Below are 14312 nucleotides of genomic sequence, written 5' to 3' on the forward strand. Positions count from 1 at the left end.
AAACGATGTTTAACACACGTTTTTAAAACTTCAACCTCCAAATTCTCTGTTCTCCTTCCTTCCCACTCCCCATCATTGAGAAGGCAAGCAACTCAATACAGACTATACATGTGTAGTCATGCAAAACATTTCCATAATAATTATGTTGTGGAAAGAAAACACAGACGAAACAAAGATTAAAGGAAAATAAAGTAAAAAAAAAAGTATTTTTCAATCTCTGAAAATGAGGATTCTTTAAATAAACTGAGGATCTTTGGCCTTGAGAAGAAAATGTGTAAAAGGGAACTATAGCTGTCTGTGAGTATCTGAAGGGCTGTCACATGGCAGAAGGTAAGACTTGGCCCTAGAGGGCAGGGCTAATAACAATGGTTGCAGAGGCAAAATAGACTTGAACTAAAGAAAAAATTCCTAACAATGGGAATTATCCCACAGTGAAAGGTAGAGGGGTAGTGAGGGTAGTGGACTGTCCCTTCACCAGAGTTCTTCAAGCTGAGGCTAGAAGTCCATTTATAGGGTATACTCTTCAGAGCATTATTGTTCAGGAATGGTCTGGACTTGATAGTCTTCCTCAGAAACCTCACCCAACACTGGAAACAGGAGACTGTTTAATATGCAAAAGTTGAATCTGAGAGGGAAGAACAGAGAAGAGGAAGGGTTTGATGCTGACCTTGCCGTTCTTTGAACCTCAATGTAAAAGAAACAGGGAAGAGTTTTCTATGTGCCTCTATATAGCAGTCTATTTTCCCAGATCAGATAATACCTAAAGAGCAGGTGAGCTCTTTGTTTAAAAGCCCCGTAAGGTAATGGTGTGCTTAAATCATTTCTGCAGACGCCAATCATTTCATAAATGCCAAAATACATCCTTTGACAGATGGGCTATGTGTTCATTATACTCTCTGTGTAAGCCTTTTAAAGGAGAGAGTGCCTGGCTAAGAGGAGAGTAAGGAAGAGCAAACGTTCCCATTTTTTTTATCTTTCCAATTGGTTTAAAAAAATAAGGGAAGGCAAGGACCCTCAGTCCCACGAATATTTAAATTGCCCATTTCACAACCTATTCCTCCTTTTGTAGGGAGATAAAATTAATCTCCCATGATTTACTTGAAAGTCAGTGATTGCAACCATCTACTTTTTGACTAGTCTTATCATATTCTGAAAGAATATATTTAAATTCAGTGTAAGGGATAAAGGGAAGAAGAAGGGGAAAAATGAAGAATGAAAAAAAAATCTGACTCCTCTGAAATATAAGGACATTGTGGAATGTAACTTTTCAGTATTAAATTACATTGGACAAAATGGATTTTTCCCCTTAATTTCAGAAAGAGAATTCTTGAAATATGGAAGAAAGGGGAGGGGGAGGATATTTTCATCCCATGCACTTTTTTTAACTTAGAGAAAAGGCATGACAAGTAACAGCAATTCTCTCCAACTTGAAAGTCATTTTTGGAGGTTCTTTTCCTCATTATTAATACTACTTACTGAAGCCTAAAACTAGAAAATTTTGTCTCTGAAGCAAGAAGGCAGGAAGCTGAGTAGTGGGAGATAATCCAGGATGCTACAGGATAAGAAAAGAAGTGTGCCCAGGGCAGTGCTTTTGGCAAACTTTAAATTTCATCAACTAGTCAAAAAGCTAGTGACCCCATTCTGCTTACAGTTCTGTTGCCCCCAGTAAACATCTGAAGAAAGAAACCTATGATGGACCACCCAAGTAAACATTCTGTGTTGCTTTTTTCACCCATTTGCTGCTGCTGCTACTATGACATTCTCAGAGACAGAAGGAAACCAAACTAAGGCATGAATACCGGCCACATTCACCAATTAGCTATCAACATAGGTTTCAGTGAGATCAATCCATTGTGGGTCATTTCAATGACCACCTTTCAAATTAAACTGACTAAAGGCAGTTCTCCAGCTGATGCCAATATACCAAATCCATCAAAGGTTCTTACCCTAACTAAAAGATCTACACCTATTAAATAGTGCAATCTGTTGACCTAATTTTTGCTGTCTGATTGGCTCAGAATTCCAGCTGATTGACAAGTCCCCACAGCCGTTGGTTTCCTTTTTGGAAGCTATCATCTCTTCTTTCTGAGTTTCCTTTTGTGTCGTTGGGACTTGCTTTGATATCACATCTCTCACAGAGCTCTTTATGTTTTATATTTTCCTTCTGTTTGGACTTTGAACAAGCCAGGGAAACTTTCAAAGAACTGTGAGTTCAGAGATCAACTCTGTTTTCAGCTGATGTGCCAATCTTGTCACTCATTAGCCATTGTCTTAGTTCCTTCCAGAAGAGTTGGCTGGTCACCTAAATCAGCTAGCTAGCTATTGTGAAATCCAGTTCCCTACAAGAACTTTCCCAGCTCCTTCTAGTACACTACAAGCTCAGTTCTGTAGACTAGTTGGGAGGAAAAGTGGTTCGAACTAATGGAAAGTCAAGTAATCAAATATTTTAAAATAAATCAACATATATTTGTCAAGGCCCTGCTGTGTCTAAGGTATTATGATAGTTCTACACTGAATAAAAGAGTGTAAGATGCCATCTCTGTCTGCCTCAGTTTCCCGAGAAGTCAAACGCAAAGAATAATAATACTTACAGTGGTTGTGAGGCTTAAATGAGAAAACCTTGCTAAAAGCTTTGCATAGTGCCTGAACATCGTAGCACCTGATAAATGCTTGTCCCACTCTCCCCTTCTCACCTTCAAGGAGCTTATAAACTAATCCTGAAGGGAGGTTCAATTCAACTCAACAAGCGCTTTTTATCTGGTAGGTGCCAAACTGGAGATACAAAGGCAAAAACTGAACAGCACCTACCCTGGAGAAGTTTACATTCTACTTACAAACACATGAAAATTAATCAAGAATCTAACGATGTATGGAAATTTCATAAGGCAGTCAAAGAATCACAGATTTTCAACAGGTACGGACATGAGTGGACAACTACCGCATTTCGCTGCATAATCTTCACAGATTTTGAGCGAGATTTTTGCAAAAAATAAAAATAAAAAATGGGGTGTGACGATTGTGTGAAGCTTTAAAAATTATGCCAGTACTACTTGAAAATCACTTATTACTAAATTCTCTTTGGTGCAAGATTGGGATGCATACTGGTGAATATTGAATACTGATAACAATACAAATGTGCTGAAAATTCTAGGCTTGTGGCTCACAATGCACAAGAGATAAGTGAGTATCCATGTGCCACTTTGCTACTCCATTTCCCTTTTAAGCAGTGTGATGAACAGAATTATATCATGTGACAATTACATGATAAAAGATTATAAACCAATTTTTGGACTGAAAAAACAGAGTTCAATAATTGGGCAGTGGAATACGGTAGTTCAACTAATGCCTAACCAAGAACCTCTTTGCTGCTGTGTAGTTAACAAACAGTCATCAAGCCTATACATGAGGATCTCTGGGGAAAGAAAGCCTAAAGCAGTTCACCATATTTTTGATCAGCCCTGTGCAATGTTTAAAAAGTTTGAGAAACATAATTTCTGGGTAATTAGTCATTTTATTAATAATGCCAGCATTTTTCATACAAGTTCCATGGCACTCTTGAATGCCAAAGACCCTCATGGGAGCAGGCTGACAGCTTATATGCCGAAGAAAGTTGTTCCTGAGGGTGGCAATCAATTCTGATTGGTTTACAATTAATGAGGGGTGGACTTTACAAAGAGAAGGAGGGGCTGAGAGAGACATCATGTCACTCTTGGCCAGAGAGACTATACCCTATACCCGACCACCCCCCAGCCTTGGGCAGTCTAGACAAAGAATCTATATCCCCCAACCAAGCCTGAGTTAGTTGAGTGGAGTAGTAATATCCATACTAAGGAGATGTTAATCCTATCTTCCAAAAACCCTGCCAGAGATTGAACCAGGAAATAGGATAGGAAACAAAAAAGCTGGGTTCTCCCCAATTTTAATAATTGGCTATTAATATGAAAGAGAAATAATCATTTCTCTCACCTGTTAGGAAGTTGAGTGAAAATCTGTCTTTTGGCAACTTTCACTAATTCCTAGTTCTGATCTCTGAGCCCAAGCACAACTAGTTGAATCCCTTTTCCAGATGACAGACTTTGAAATACTTGAAGACAGTTATGGTGTGCCAGCTAAGTCTTCTTAAGCTAAACAAAAGCAATCATATGCCCACCAAGTCTTCTCCTCAGGCTAAATATCTCCAGAGCTATCAGCTGATCCGACTGGGGCTTGATTTCATAGCCTATCAACTGACCTTTGTAGATGAATACTTAACCATATATTGACTCAGTACATAATTATTTGTCAATCAAAGAGTGATACTGACAGCAGTAGTACTGTGAATTCAGAGGAAAGAGAAAGCAGTGTGGGCTGGAAAGGGAAGAGGCAAAAGGTATTTTGTCTATTCCAGGGTTCATATTTGGGTGATGGTAATTTCTGGTAGTACTGGTCTCTATATTGAAGCAATAATGGACCTTCTAGGGAGGCTTACAGAATCAGGGTCCTAAATAGCAAACAACACAACCATAAGGGTCCTTAAGGATGAATAAATAAATTAATTAATTAATTTTAAAAGCATTTATTAAGCACTTACTTTGTACAAACACTGTATTAATCACTGGAGTTACAAATAGACAATCAAAATAGTCCCTGCTTTAAAGGAGCTCACATTCTAACAGAGGAGACAATATATATAGGAGCTTTCAGCTATAGGTCAGTTAGAAAGGCCCCATGGTCCTTACAGCAGCAAAGCAGGCAGTAATGCAAAATATGGAATGTTATTTCCACTGATAAAATCATAATAGTTTCTGATTTTGAATCATTTAACAGTGCCAACTGTTGGTGGCAAGATCTTCCTTTTTTTCTGAGTCTTCAATAGCTCCAGGTACACCCAGAGTCAGTTGAAAGGCCCCATCTCCATAAGAACTGTTTCTCAATATGATAGCTACAGGCACTGGACTGAAAACAAGACTTATGGTCGAGGGAATTACACTCAGAGCTATGGTCCTTGCCTGCCTGACAGTGGCAGTTGGCTAGCACTTGGTGGTGGTGGGAAAGGCCACAGCTTAAAGTTTAATGTACCATATAGTCAGTTCAAAGGAAGTTGGCAGCTTGTAAAGTCTAGGTAAGTAGCAAAGGATTCTCATCAATCCAGACAGCAGAAACAGAATGTAAATTGTGAATATGGAAGCCACATGCAGGAGGTTGGAGTAGCCAGGGAGAAGAGATTATGCTTCAGAGGTCCTACAGATCCAGTAGGGTTTATAAGTCCAGGAGCAGCAGCACGTTAGCAAAGAGGTTGAGGCAGTCCTATGTAGACTGTTATTCATGGGAATAAGATATGTCAGAGGGCTACAAGAGTCAGAGAAGTCAGGATTTAAGCACAAGAAGAACTGGAATACGGGTAATGGGAAAACCCAACTACAATGAACATTGTTCCAAGAGACTGATAGAGAGGTTCAACTCATGGTGGGTTACAATCCTCAGTCTGACAGTAGAGACTTCCTTATACTAGCTACTGGTTATGCAAATCCCTTAACATTTGTGAATCCACCTTAGCTTCTCCTCCTGTAGAACTAGGAGGTTGGACCTCAGAAAGCCCTTCCAGCTCTAAATCTAAACCAGCACTTAACACATGGCAAAGGCTTAATAAATGTTTGTTGAGTGATTGATTAATCATGAGAGACTTGGTAACAGGCACAAAAGGAAGATAATATCAATATTTGCTTGATAGTGAGGCAAATCAACTGAGAGAGACACTTTTCATATACTCCTGGGCCGGAACTAGACCTGATGTTGGAGTAGAGACAAGATAGCCCCAGGAAGATATAGCACTTCAATATTGGCAAAGGACTTTACATATCTTATCTCAATTGGTCTTCACAATAATGCCATGAGGCAGACACCATTATTATCCCCATTTTACATTTGAGAAAACTGAGGCTGAGAGGACAAATGACTGATATAGGGTCTGAGGCTAATAAGTGTCTGAGGCAGGATTTGAACGCAGCTCTTTCTAGCTCTAAATCCAGTATTCTATCCCTGTGCCAAAGGAAAGAAAAGTGTGGGTCCTTCTGTGAGAATACAATGTCAGCAGATTGCAGGTGGGAACCAAGAAAAAGCATGAAAAAGAGACAGAGAAAGAATGAGGTAAAAGCATGGAAGAGAGAATCAAGGACAGAGAGACAGAGGACCCCTAGACCATCAGAGAGTTAAAGTTGCCTTCAGGTCCCTTCCGAGTCACAGCAGAAATGTATTAATTTTTCTTTGTTATGTAATATTTTGAGACCTTGGAAACATTCTCATGATTCTGTCCTTTTCATAATTTTCTTTGTAACTAAAAAATCAGAGGGTTTTTAGTTTCCTTTATATTTACTTTGCAGATAAGTGGAAACTGTGTGAGTAGGTGTGTGTGCACACATGTACATATATACGTACAGATGTTTATAGAGTTAGAGATTATAGAGATAAGATAGAAATAAAGATACAGATATGGGTATAAATGTGACATAGCTTGACACAGTGGAAAGTATATTGGATTTGAAGTCAAGAGACCTTGGTTCTGAGCTCTCAGCTCTCTTCCTGTATATGATAAGTCACTTGACCTCTCTGAACATCAGTTTCTTCACCTGTAAAATGGGGAAATCATAGTCACACTAATTCCTTATAGGGCTATTGGAAAGAAAGTACTTTTTTAAAACTTCAAAGTACAGTAAAAATGAGGGTTCTTATTACATTCTGCACTGCTATTTTACCAACAAAAAAAGGCAAAATAAAACAACAAAAAAACAGTGAACCATCTCAACTGATATTTCAGGAAGACAGCCCCTCCATGAACAATATCTGGGGAGTTGAATTACTAAGTTCACCTGAGCCCTTTTAAAATTTTTTGTTGGATTTTTTAGCTTTTCTTTTTTTAATTATGTTTATTTTTTTATTTTTAGTTTACAACACTCAGTCTCACAAGTTTTTGGGTTCCCATCTGAGCCCTTTTTGACACTTGATAGCAAGGCTTTAGGATGACACCTCAAGTTGAAGCTTTAACAATCAAGTGCTGGAATCTTTTGAGATTGTTTCTCTGAAATACCAACCTGGACCTAACCCACTTGGGCCTAATCAACCCAAAGCGGTCAAGGTGGCTATGAGTTTCCCAGCAATTGGCTTCCTTAAGACACTTAGGCCAAAACATCTGCACTGAGGTGATCTCAAAGAATCGTTGCAACTACCACTGTAACATGTCAGTTATCATCTCTTGGTCACAAGGCTATAACTAAGTATCTGACTCTAAACCAAATAAATTCATCTTTTTCTTCCTTAATAAGTAAGGTATCTCAGAGAGCTTTAAATAAGTCCAGTCTTGTAGACTATTCAAAGGAAGAAAGAGACAGGGATATTTATATAAAATGATCACTAAATAATTTCATGGGATCATGAGAGCTGAAAGGGACACTGGAGACCATCTAGTCCAACCACCTCATTTTACATATAAGAAAACTGATGCCCAGGAATGTTTAGTGGCTTGCTCCAGGTCACAATGGCAAAGGTGGAATTTAAAGAGGTGACTGCAAATCCATTGCTCTTTTTCCTGTGCTACACTGCTTCTCCTATGTAGACTACTTGGTTATGCCAGATAGAGCTGCAGTGTAGTCATGTGGCACATAAAATGGGATGTTCTTGACCTAGTCATCCCCACTTAGGTCGTTTACTCCTACATGTCCCAGGGGCTAGGTATCTCTGGCACTGGACTCAGATTAGCCAAGGGAATTTTCCCAATCAGAAATGAGGCAGTAAGTGCCTGAGTGCTTGTCATTCGGAAAAAGATGTAAAGAGGAGGAAAATCTTGGCACTGCCCCTCAGAAGCCCATTTGGCCAATGCTGAAACAATCCATATGAATCTGGAATCCTGGCCAAATGTCTAGATAGGCTCCCATGTCAGTGAGATGTCTGCCAATAGATGAGCTCCACTGACCTTTATATCTCCAGAGCCTAGAATAGTGTCTTAAATGTAGTAGGTGCCTATGAAATGTTTAAAACTAGTATCTGTAGTTGTGTCTCTGAATTAAGTATTTGTAAATTGTTCAGTCAGAAGATTTAGGCCACCTTTCTATGCTGTGGAAATTTGACTGGATGAAGGCTACTGTCTCAGACTACTTTCTCACTGTGTTAAAGCATGCCACTATTGAAATGCTTTGTTATGAACAAACCATTATTCATCCCCAATGATGTTGCTTTATGTCCCCTGCCCCTTGAAGATTCCAAATTTAAAGGGCTTCCTGACCCCTTTTTTAAAATGTTAAAAGATGCAAATTTGCCTCAAAGAGAGGTCCAATTGTTTTCATGTGCTCACTGACTTCCCCAGAGTCATTTAGCTAGTGTCAAAGGCATTAGAGGAGCAAGATGAGGAAGAACAGCCAGAGTGCTAGACTTGGCTTCAGGAAAACCTGAGTTCAAATCCCACTTCTGATACTTATTAGCTGAGTGACCCTGGACAAGTCAACTGACTTCTCTGAATCTGTTTCTTCATCTGTACAAGGGACAATAATAATACATCAGACTTGTCATGATGCTCAAGTAAGATGATAACTGCAAAGCAATTTGCAAGCCTTAAGATGCTATCTAAATGTCAGTTATTTATTCATGCAGACCCATGTGTGTAGCTGCTTGGCATCAGTCTCCTGAGTATGGCATGTAATCAATTGTTCTAGACTGCTTAATAATGCCAGTCTGTATTATTTCATTACATACTTTGTGCATCCTGTTTTCCTTTAAATTACAAAAGTTTATTGTCAGATTTCTTGCTTCTTGTTTTCTGTGAGCCTCAGAAATTGAAAAATAAAGCACTTTGGGATTGGGTTTTGTTGTTTTCCTTTTGATAAATCAAATTTATATTTCTCTTATCTATTATGAAAGAAAAAAGAAAAAAAATCTCCCAACACTAGGCTACAATGTCCTCCTTTGCTCTGGGATTATTATAACTTCCAACCTAAAAAAGACAGGAGACTAGTTTTCTCAAATTCTACTGGGGAATCAGAGTACTGTACTTAGGAAAACAAATCAAAGTTCTCTGAGGTCTTTTTTGGCCTCACCAGCCAAGCAGGAAAGTTTAATCAAAGTCAGTGGAGAAAAATCACTAAGCATGGCACAGTCTGATTTTGAGGATCAGAGATATTGAATAAATGAAAATAACACTTATTCCATCATTTAGGGTTGAGCAATTCATAGAATCACAGATTTAGAGGTGGAAGGGATAGCAGAGGTCGTCTACCCCAATCTTCTCCTTTCACAGAGATGGAAACTGAAACCACATGACTTGCCTCACACAGCTAGTAAGTGTCCACCCTGGAACTTAAAGCTGTGTGGTTGGACACCATGCAAGGATTCTTTGTGCCCCCATCCTCTGGCTCCACATTTGTCATTCAATCCATTGTCTACCTTTCTGAAAAGTGTATTGGGTGAGGGTGAGGTTGGGAAAAGAATAAAAGTTCTGTTTTTATGTTTAAAACCTCCAGTCACTTTTTTTCTAGTCAGTCTCAGCCCTGGAAATTAAGAGCCTGAAAGAAATCAGAGCCAACCTAAGGAAAATCAGGCAGCAGATTCAAAAGAAGTTTAATTTACTCTGCCTTTCATTTCAAGTCCCTTTTTATTAGGTTTTCATAGCATTGTGTATTAATGAGGAGAAATTCAAGAGTTTTTTATGTAATAGGTGTTTGGGTTCTTTTAGCCTAGAGTTACAGGAAAGAGGATAAAGACATAGAGATTATGGGGATGGGAAAGGTCTGTCACTCCTGAACTTGGGCAAAAAAACTTGGCTTAATTGAATTGCAATTCAATGAGTTCTGAGAACTATAGAGCTATTTAACCAAAGCAGTATGGTGTAGCAGAAAGAGTGTAGGACTTGGAATTAGGCAAGGCCTGACTTGGATCTAGCTTCTAACACTTACTGTGTGATCATGGACAAAGTGATTTAATTTCCCTGAATCTTAGTTTCAATCATCCGTAAAATGGGCAAAATACTTACCTTCTTTTATTGTTCTGAGGATCAAATTAAATTTGGTACCTGTATCTTGAACTTATTATACACATCCTCCTTCTGGTTAGGTGGTCTGTGGTACATTCCTACCATTAAATATTGTTTCTCTCTCCCTTAATTCTCATCCAAATGGTCTCCATCATGCTTCACTCCTACAAGTCATACATAATTTCATATGAGTAAATTTTCTTGATAAACATTACTTTACCACCCATTTTATTTCATCATTTTCTTCTGAATAAGGTAATAAAGCCTAAGATTCTACAGAAGGAATGACCTGCCTCCATTCAGGTGATTCTGATGACACAAGCTCATTCTATAGCCATATCCCAGTCATGTGACATTCCACATCATCTCAGTAATACCAATGAAGTCATAGAAGCACCTCAAAGGCCAAGTAGTCCAACTCACACTTGAACATGAATTCCTTCTACGATGGTTGCCTATGTCCTACCTGAAACCTTTAATGAGGGTGAACTCACTGTCTCCTGGGCCTGTTATTCTACTTTGTGATGGCTCTAATTGTTAGGAAGTTGTTTTGTTTATTTTAGTATCCCAACAGCAAGCTTAAGTTTGTCTTTTTGTGAGTTCCATCCCTTACTCCTCATTCTTGCCTTTTGTTGCCAGAAAGAACAAAATTAACCCCTCTTTAATATGATAGCACATGATAACTGCAGGTCATTGGAAAAATCCCTTTGCCCAAAAATATTCACTGGAACTGAACTCTTCACTTCCATTATTCTTGCTGATAGTTATTGTGACTCAACTTTTCTCTGACTTTTTAAAAAAATTGTAATTCCTTTTTTTATATTCTTGTCTATTTCTAATAACTTCTCTTCCTTCCAAGAAATGTCTCTTTTGCAATGAATAACTATAGTCATAAGAAACAAATCAATACACTGGCTATACATAAAAAATGCATGCCTCACTCCATACCTTCAGTCCACCATCTCTCTGCCAAGAAATGAGAGGCATGAATCTTGGGACAAAGCGTGGCTATTTGCTGTTCCAAGACTCTGGCACAGGGACCTCCCAATCAAGGTTTTATCTATAAGAATACTTTCCCCAACTTTTTCTGGGGCCTCCCCTTCATTTTTTCTTCTTGTAATTCTACCTGCTTTCTTGCCCTGCCGTGTTTGGAACATGGCTACATTTCTTCCAAACATTAGCTCTCTTCAGTAGCTGGCTGCCAGATCTTAAGGAGAATTCCAATTTCTTATCACATCTCCCTTCTTCCTGTCCTTTCTCTTCTTCAGAAACTATAAACCTGCCCCTTGTCACTTGGCCATCTTAGAATCAAAGCTCACTCTGGGAAATAAAGTTAGGAATCAAACTGAGTAAAATCATTTGGGTTCAGAAGTGAGATGTTACTATAAAGTGATGAGATTAGTTTCCTCCTGTGACTCTGAAACCTGTTCCAAAGAGGTGTTCCAGGCACTTTGGGAGCAATAACTAGATCACTGGAATAAGTGTATAGTCACCAAAGGTGATGTTTTCTCATAGGACAATAGTCATTCACATTCAAAACTAATATTTTTGTATTTGTTTTAAAATAGTCCTACTACTTGATAGTCACATTTTTATAAATTTTAATGCATGGAAAAATGTTTATTTGGTTGGCAGGTCCAGTTTTGGTTGGTTGGTGTGGCAAATCCAAAAAAGCTGTAATGTTTTCCATTGTCTGGTCTTAATCATAGAAATAATATAATGCCCTTTCCGCTGGCTCAGCCATATTCCAGTGAGTTGCCAAAATGATGAACACAAAAGGAAAAAGGAGAGGGACACGTTACATGTTTTCTAGGCCCTTTCGAAAACATGGTGTTGTCCCTTTGGCTACGTATATGCGAATATACAAGAAAGGTGATATTGTAGATATCAAGGGCATGGGCACAGTGCAGCAAGGAATGCCCCACAAATGTTACCACGGCAAGACCGGACGAGTCTATAATGTTACCCAACATGCTGTAGGCATTGTTGTAAACAAACAGGTTAAGGGCAAGATTCTAGCCAAGAGAATTAATGTGCGTATTGAGCATATTAAGCATTCTAAGAGCAGAGATAGCTTCCTGAAGCGTGTAAAGGAAAATGATCAGAAGAAGAAGGAAGCCAAAGAAAAAGGCACTTGGGTTCAACTGAAACGCCAGCCTGCTCTACCCAGAGAAGCACACTTTGTGAGAACCAATGGCAAGGAACCTGAACTGTTGGAACCAATCCCCTACGAATTCATGGCATAAATGACTGCTAAAAAAAAACAATAAAAAAACTTGGATTATGAAAAAAAAAAAAGAAATAATATAATGCTTTAAGGTTTGCCAAGCAATTTACCAACATTATTTCATTTGATCTCTGTAGCAACCCTGAATGGTAGGTGCTACTATTATCTCCCTTTTAAAAATAAGGAAGATGACACAGATAACAGTTAACTCATTTGTTGCAAGGTCACACAGATGGTAAGTGTTTGGGGCCAAATTTGAATTCAAGTCTGCCTGACTCCAGGTCTAGTGCTCTGTCCAGCGTGCGACCTAGAGGCTGTTACTGCTGTTATTATTCTTATATAGCTATAATAATAAATAACTATACATAAATCTATTAATAAATTTTTAAAAATAACCTCAGAGTTAGTAAAACTTAAGTTCAAGTCCAGCTTTGATACACAGTGGCTGTGTGACCCTGGGCAAATCACTTCAATTTCTCAGTATTTCAGGCCACTCGCTAAGACTAAAGTTGCCTAGAAGATGCCAACTTACATGGGAAGATGATGTTTCCTGATCCAGCAGTACACTATACCAATGAATTCACAGGTCCAATCTCTATCTTATTCCTATATAAGTGAGATCATTCTTCCTTGTAAGGCTCTTTGAGTATTGGAATTTTATTCCCCCTCCCCGTGAAATGACTTCTCATTTCACATGTAAAATCCCAGGGGGAAGAAGGAAACATAAGCCCCTCAATCTTTGATTCCTCACTTGAGAGAAAAATTCCATGTGACACTTGCCAGGCAACTGGCACGTGTACTTGTAGAGCCAATGCGATACTCATAGTGCCTAAGGCGGCTATGAATATGCTGGCATAGTTCTGAACTGCAAAATGTAATAGACTCTCTTCATTCAAGGTGGAACCAAAACATTCATTCAAACACCAGAAAGCCAAATCCATCGCAGCAACAAAGAAATCTAGACACATTATCATTGCAGGGCGCACCGCCATCCCCAAGCCTTCCCTCTCTGTTAGGGCCTTCCCACAAACGAAGGACAAAATCACTCCCTCTCTCACTCACACTACCAACTGCTTTGTGTGTCTCTCTCTCCCAGTTCTGACTGCTCTTAATCACTTCCTCCAAGCTCTGCTCCACCCCTTGGGCAAGCTCCTCCCACCACAGGCTCCTGTGACTCAGGGTTCCATGTGACTCAAACTCATGTGACTCAGACAGGTCACATGGGCCTATTAATGGGTGGGAAAGCTCTTCCCATTGCATTAACAATACATTAACAAAATTTTCAATACATTAACAATACAGTACTGTCTTTTTTAAAAAAAAAGACTATCTCACCTAGGCTGGAAATACAGCAACTATTCATGGGCATGTACTAATGCTAATCAGGATGTCAAATCCTGACACATCTGCTTTACCCACACTAACCTGCTCCTCCAACCAGGTCTGTTCTCCCCTCTTTAGGCCGCATGGTAGCCTCACCACTCTTGGGGCCTCACCGCATTGATGCCAGATTAGGTGCAGACACCCTGTTCACTCTTAACTCTACTGAAGCACAGAACTCCTGGGCTCATCTCACCAGCCTCATCCTCTCCTATAACAGGGATTACAAGTCCCTCTACCACCATGCCTAGCCATATCCTATCTTATGTGTTCTTTGTCCTTTGAATTTTGCTTTCATCCCTAAAGTCAGCTGAAAAGGCTTCCCTCTCTTTCCCAATAATTCCTCAGCGATAAAGCGTCCATTGGGGCACAGATCACCCCATGTTTCTAGTAGCATAATTAAGACCTTCCACATTGTTCTTTATTAATTAACCTTGGATGAATCAGGGAACATTTCAATTCTATACCCTAATCCCCCTAAATGAATTACTCTATCCAAATATCCTGAAACCTAGATCTAGAAGCAGAGGTTGCATATCTTTGTCCCCACTAATCACTATCCCAGGCCCCCCTATCCTCCAAAGAAGGGATCATCTCTTAACACATACAGGAGCTGAAACTATTCCTAGACAAAAAGAGGGAACCTCAATTTTGGAGCTGCCACCACTTTCTGGGGAACTGCCACACTATTGTCCCAATCTGGATGTAGAT

At 39.3% G+C, this 14312-nt stretch overlaps 1 protein-coding gene across 1 annotated transcript; it reads left to right on the forward strand.

The window, feature by feature from the left end:
- Positions 1-11739: 11739 nt before the first annotated feature.
- On the forward strand, positions 11740-12284 carry LOC118854101 (60S ribosomal protein L21-like). Its single transcript, XM_036764424.1, has one exon. The coding sequence runs from the start codon at positions 11758-11760 to the stop codon at positions 12238-12240; it is 483 nt and encodes a 160-aa protein (XP_036620319.1). The 5' UTR covers positions 11740-11757; the 3' UTR covers positions 12241-12284.
- The last annotated feature ends 2028 nt before the right edge of the window (positions 12285-14312 follow it).

Source organism: Trichosurus vulpecula, chromosome 6, assembly GCF_011100635.1.
Source record: "Trichosurus vulpecula isolate mTriVul1 chromosome 6, mTriVul1.pri, whole genome shotgun sequence".
NCBI classification, from domain to species: Eukaryota; Metazoa; Chordata; class Mammalia; order Diprotodontia; family Phalangeridae; genus Trichosurus; species Trichosurus vulpecula.

Excerpts from the sequence above, each read along its gene's own strand:
- LOC118854101 (XM_036764424.1), top strand. The coding sequence starts at position 11,758 with ATGATGAACACAAAAGGAAAAAGGAGAGGGACACGTTACATGTTTTCT.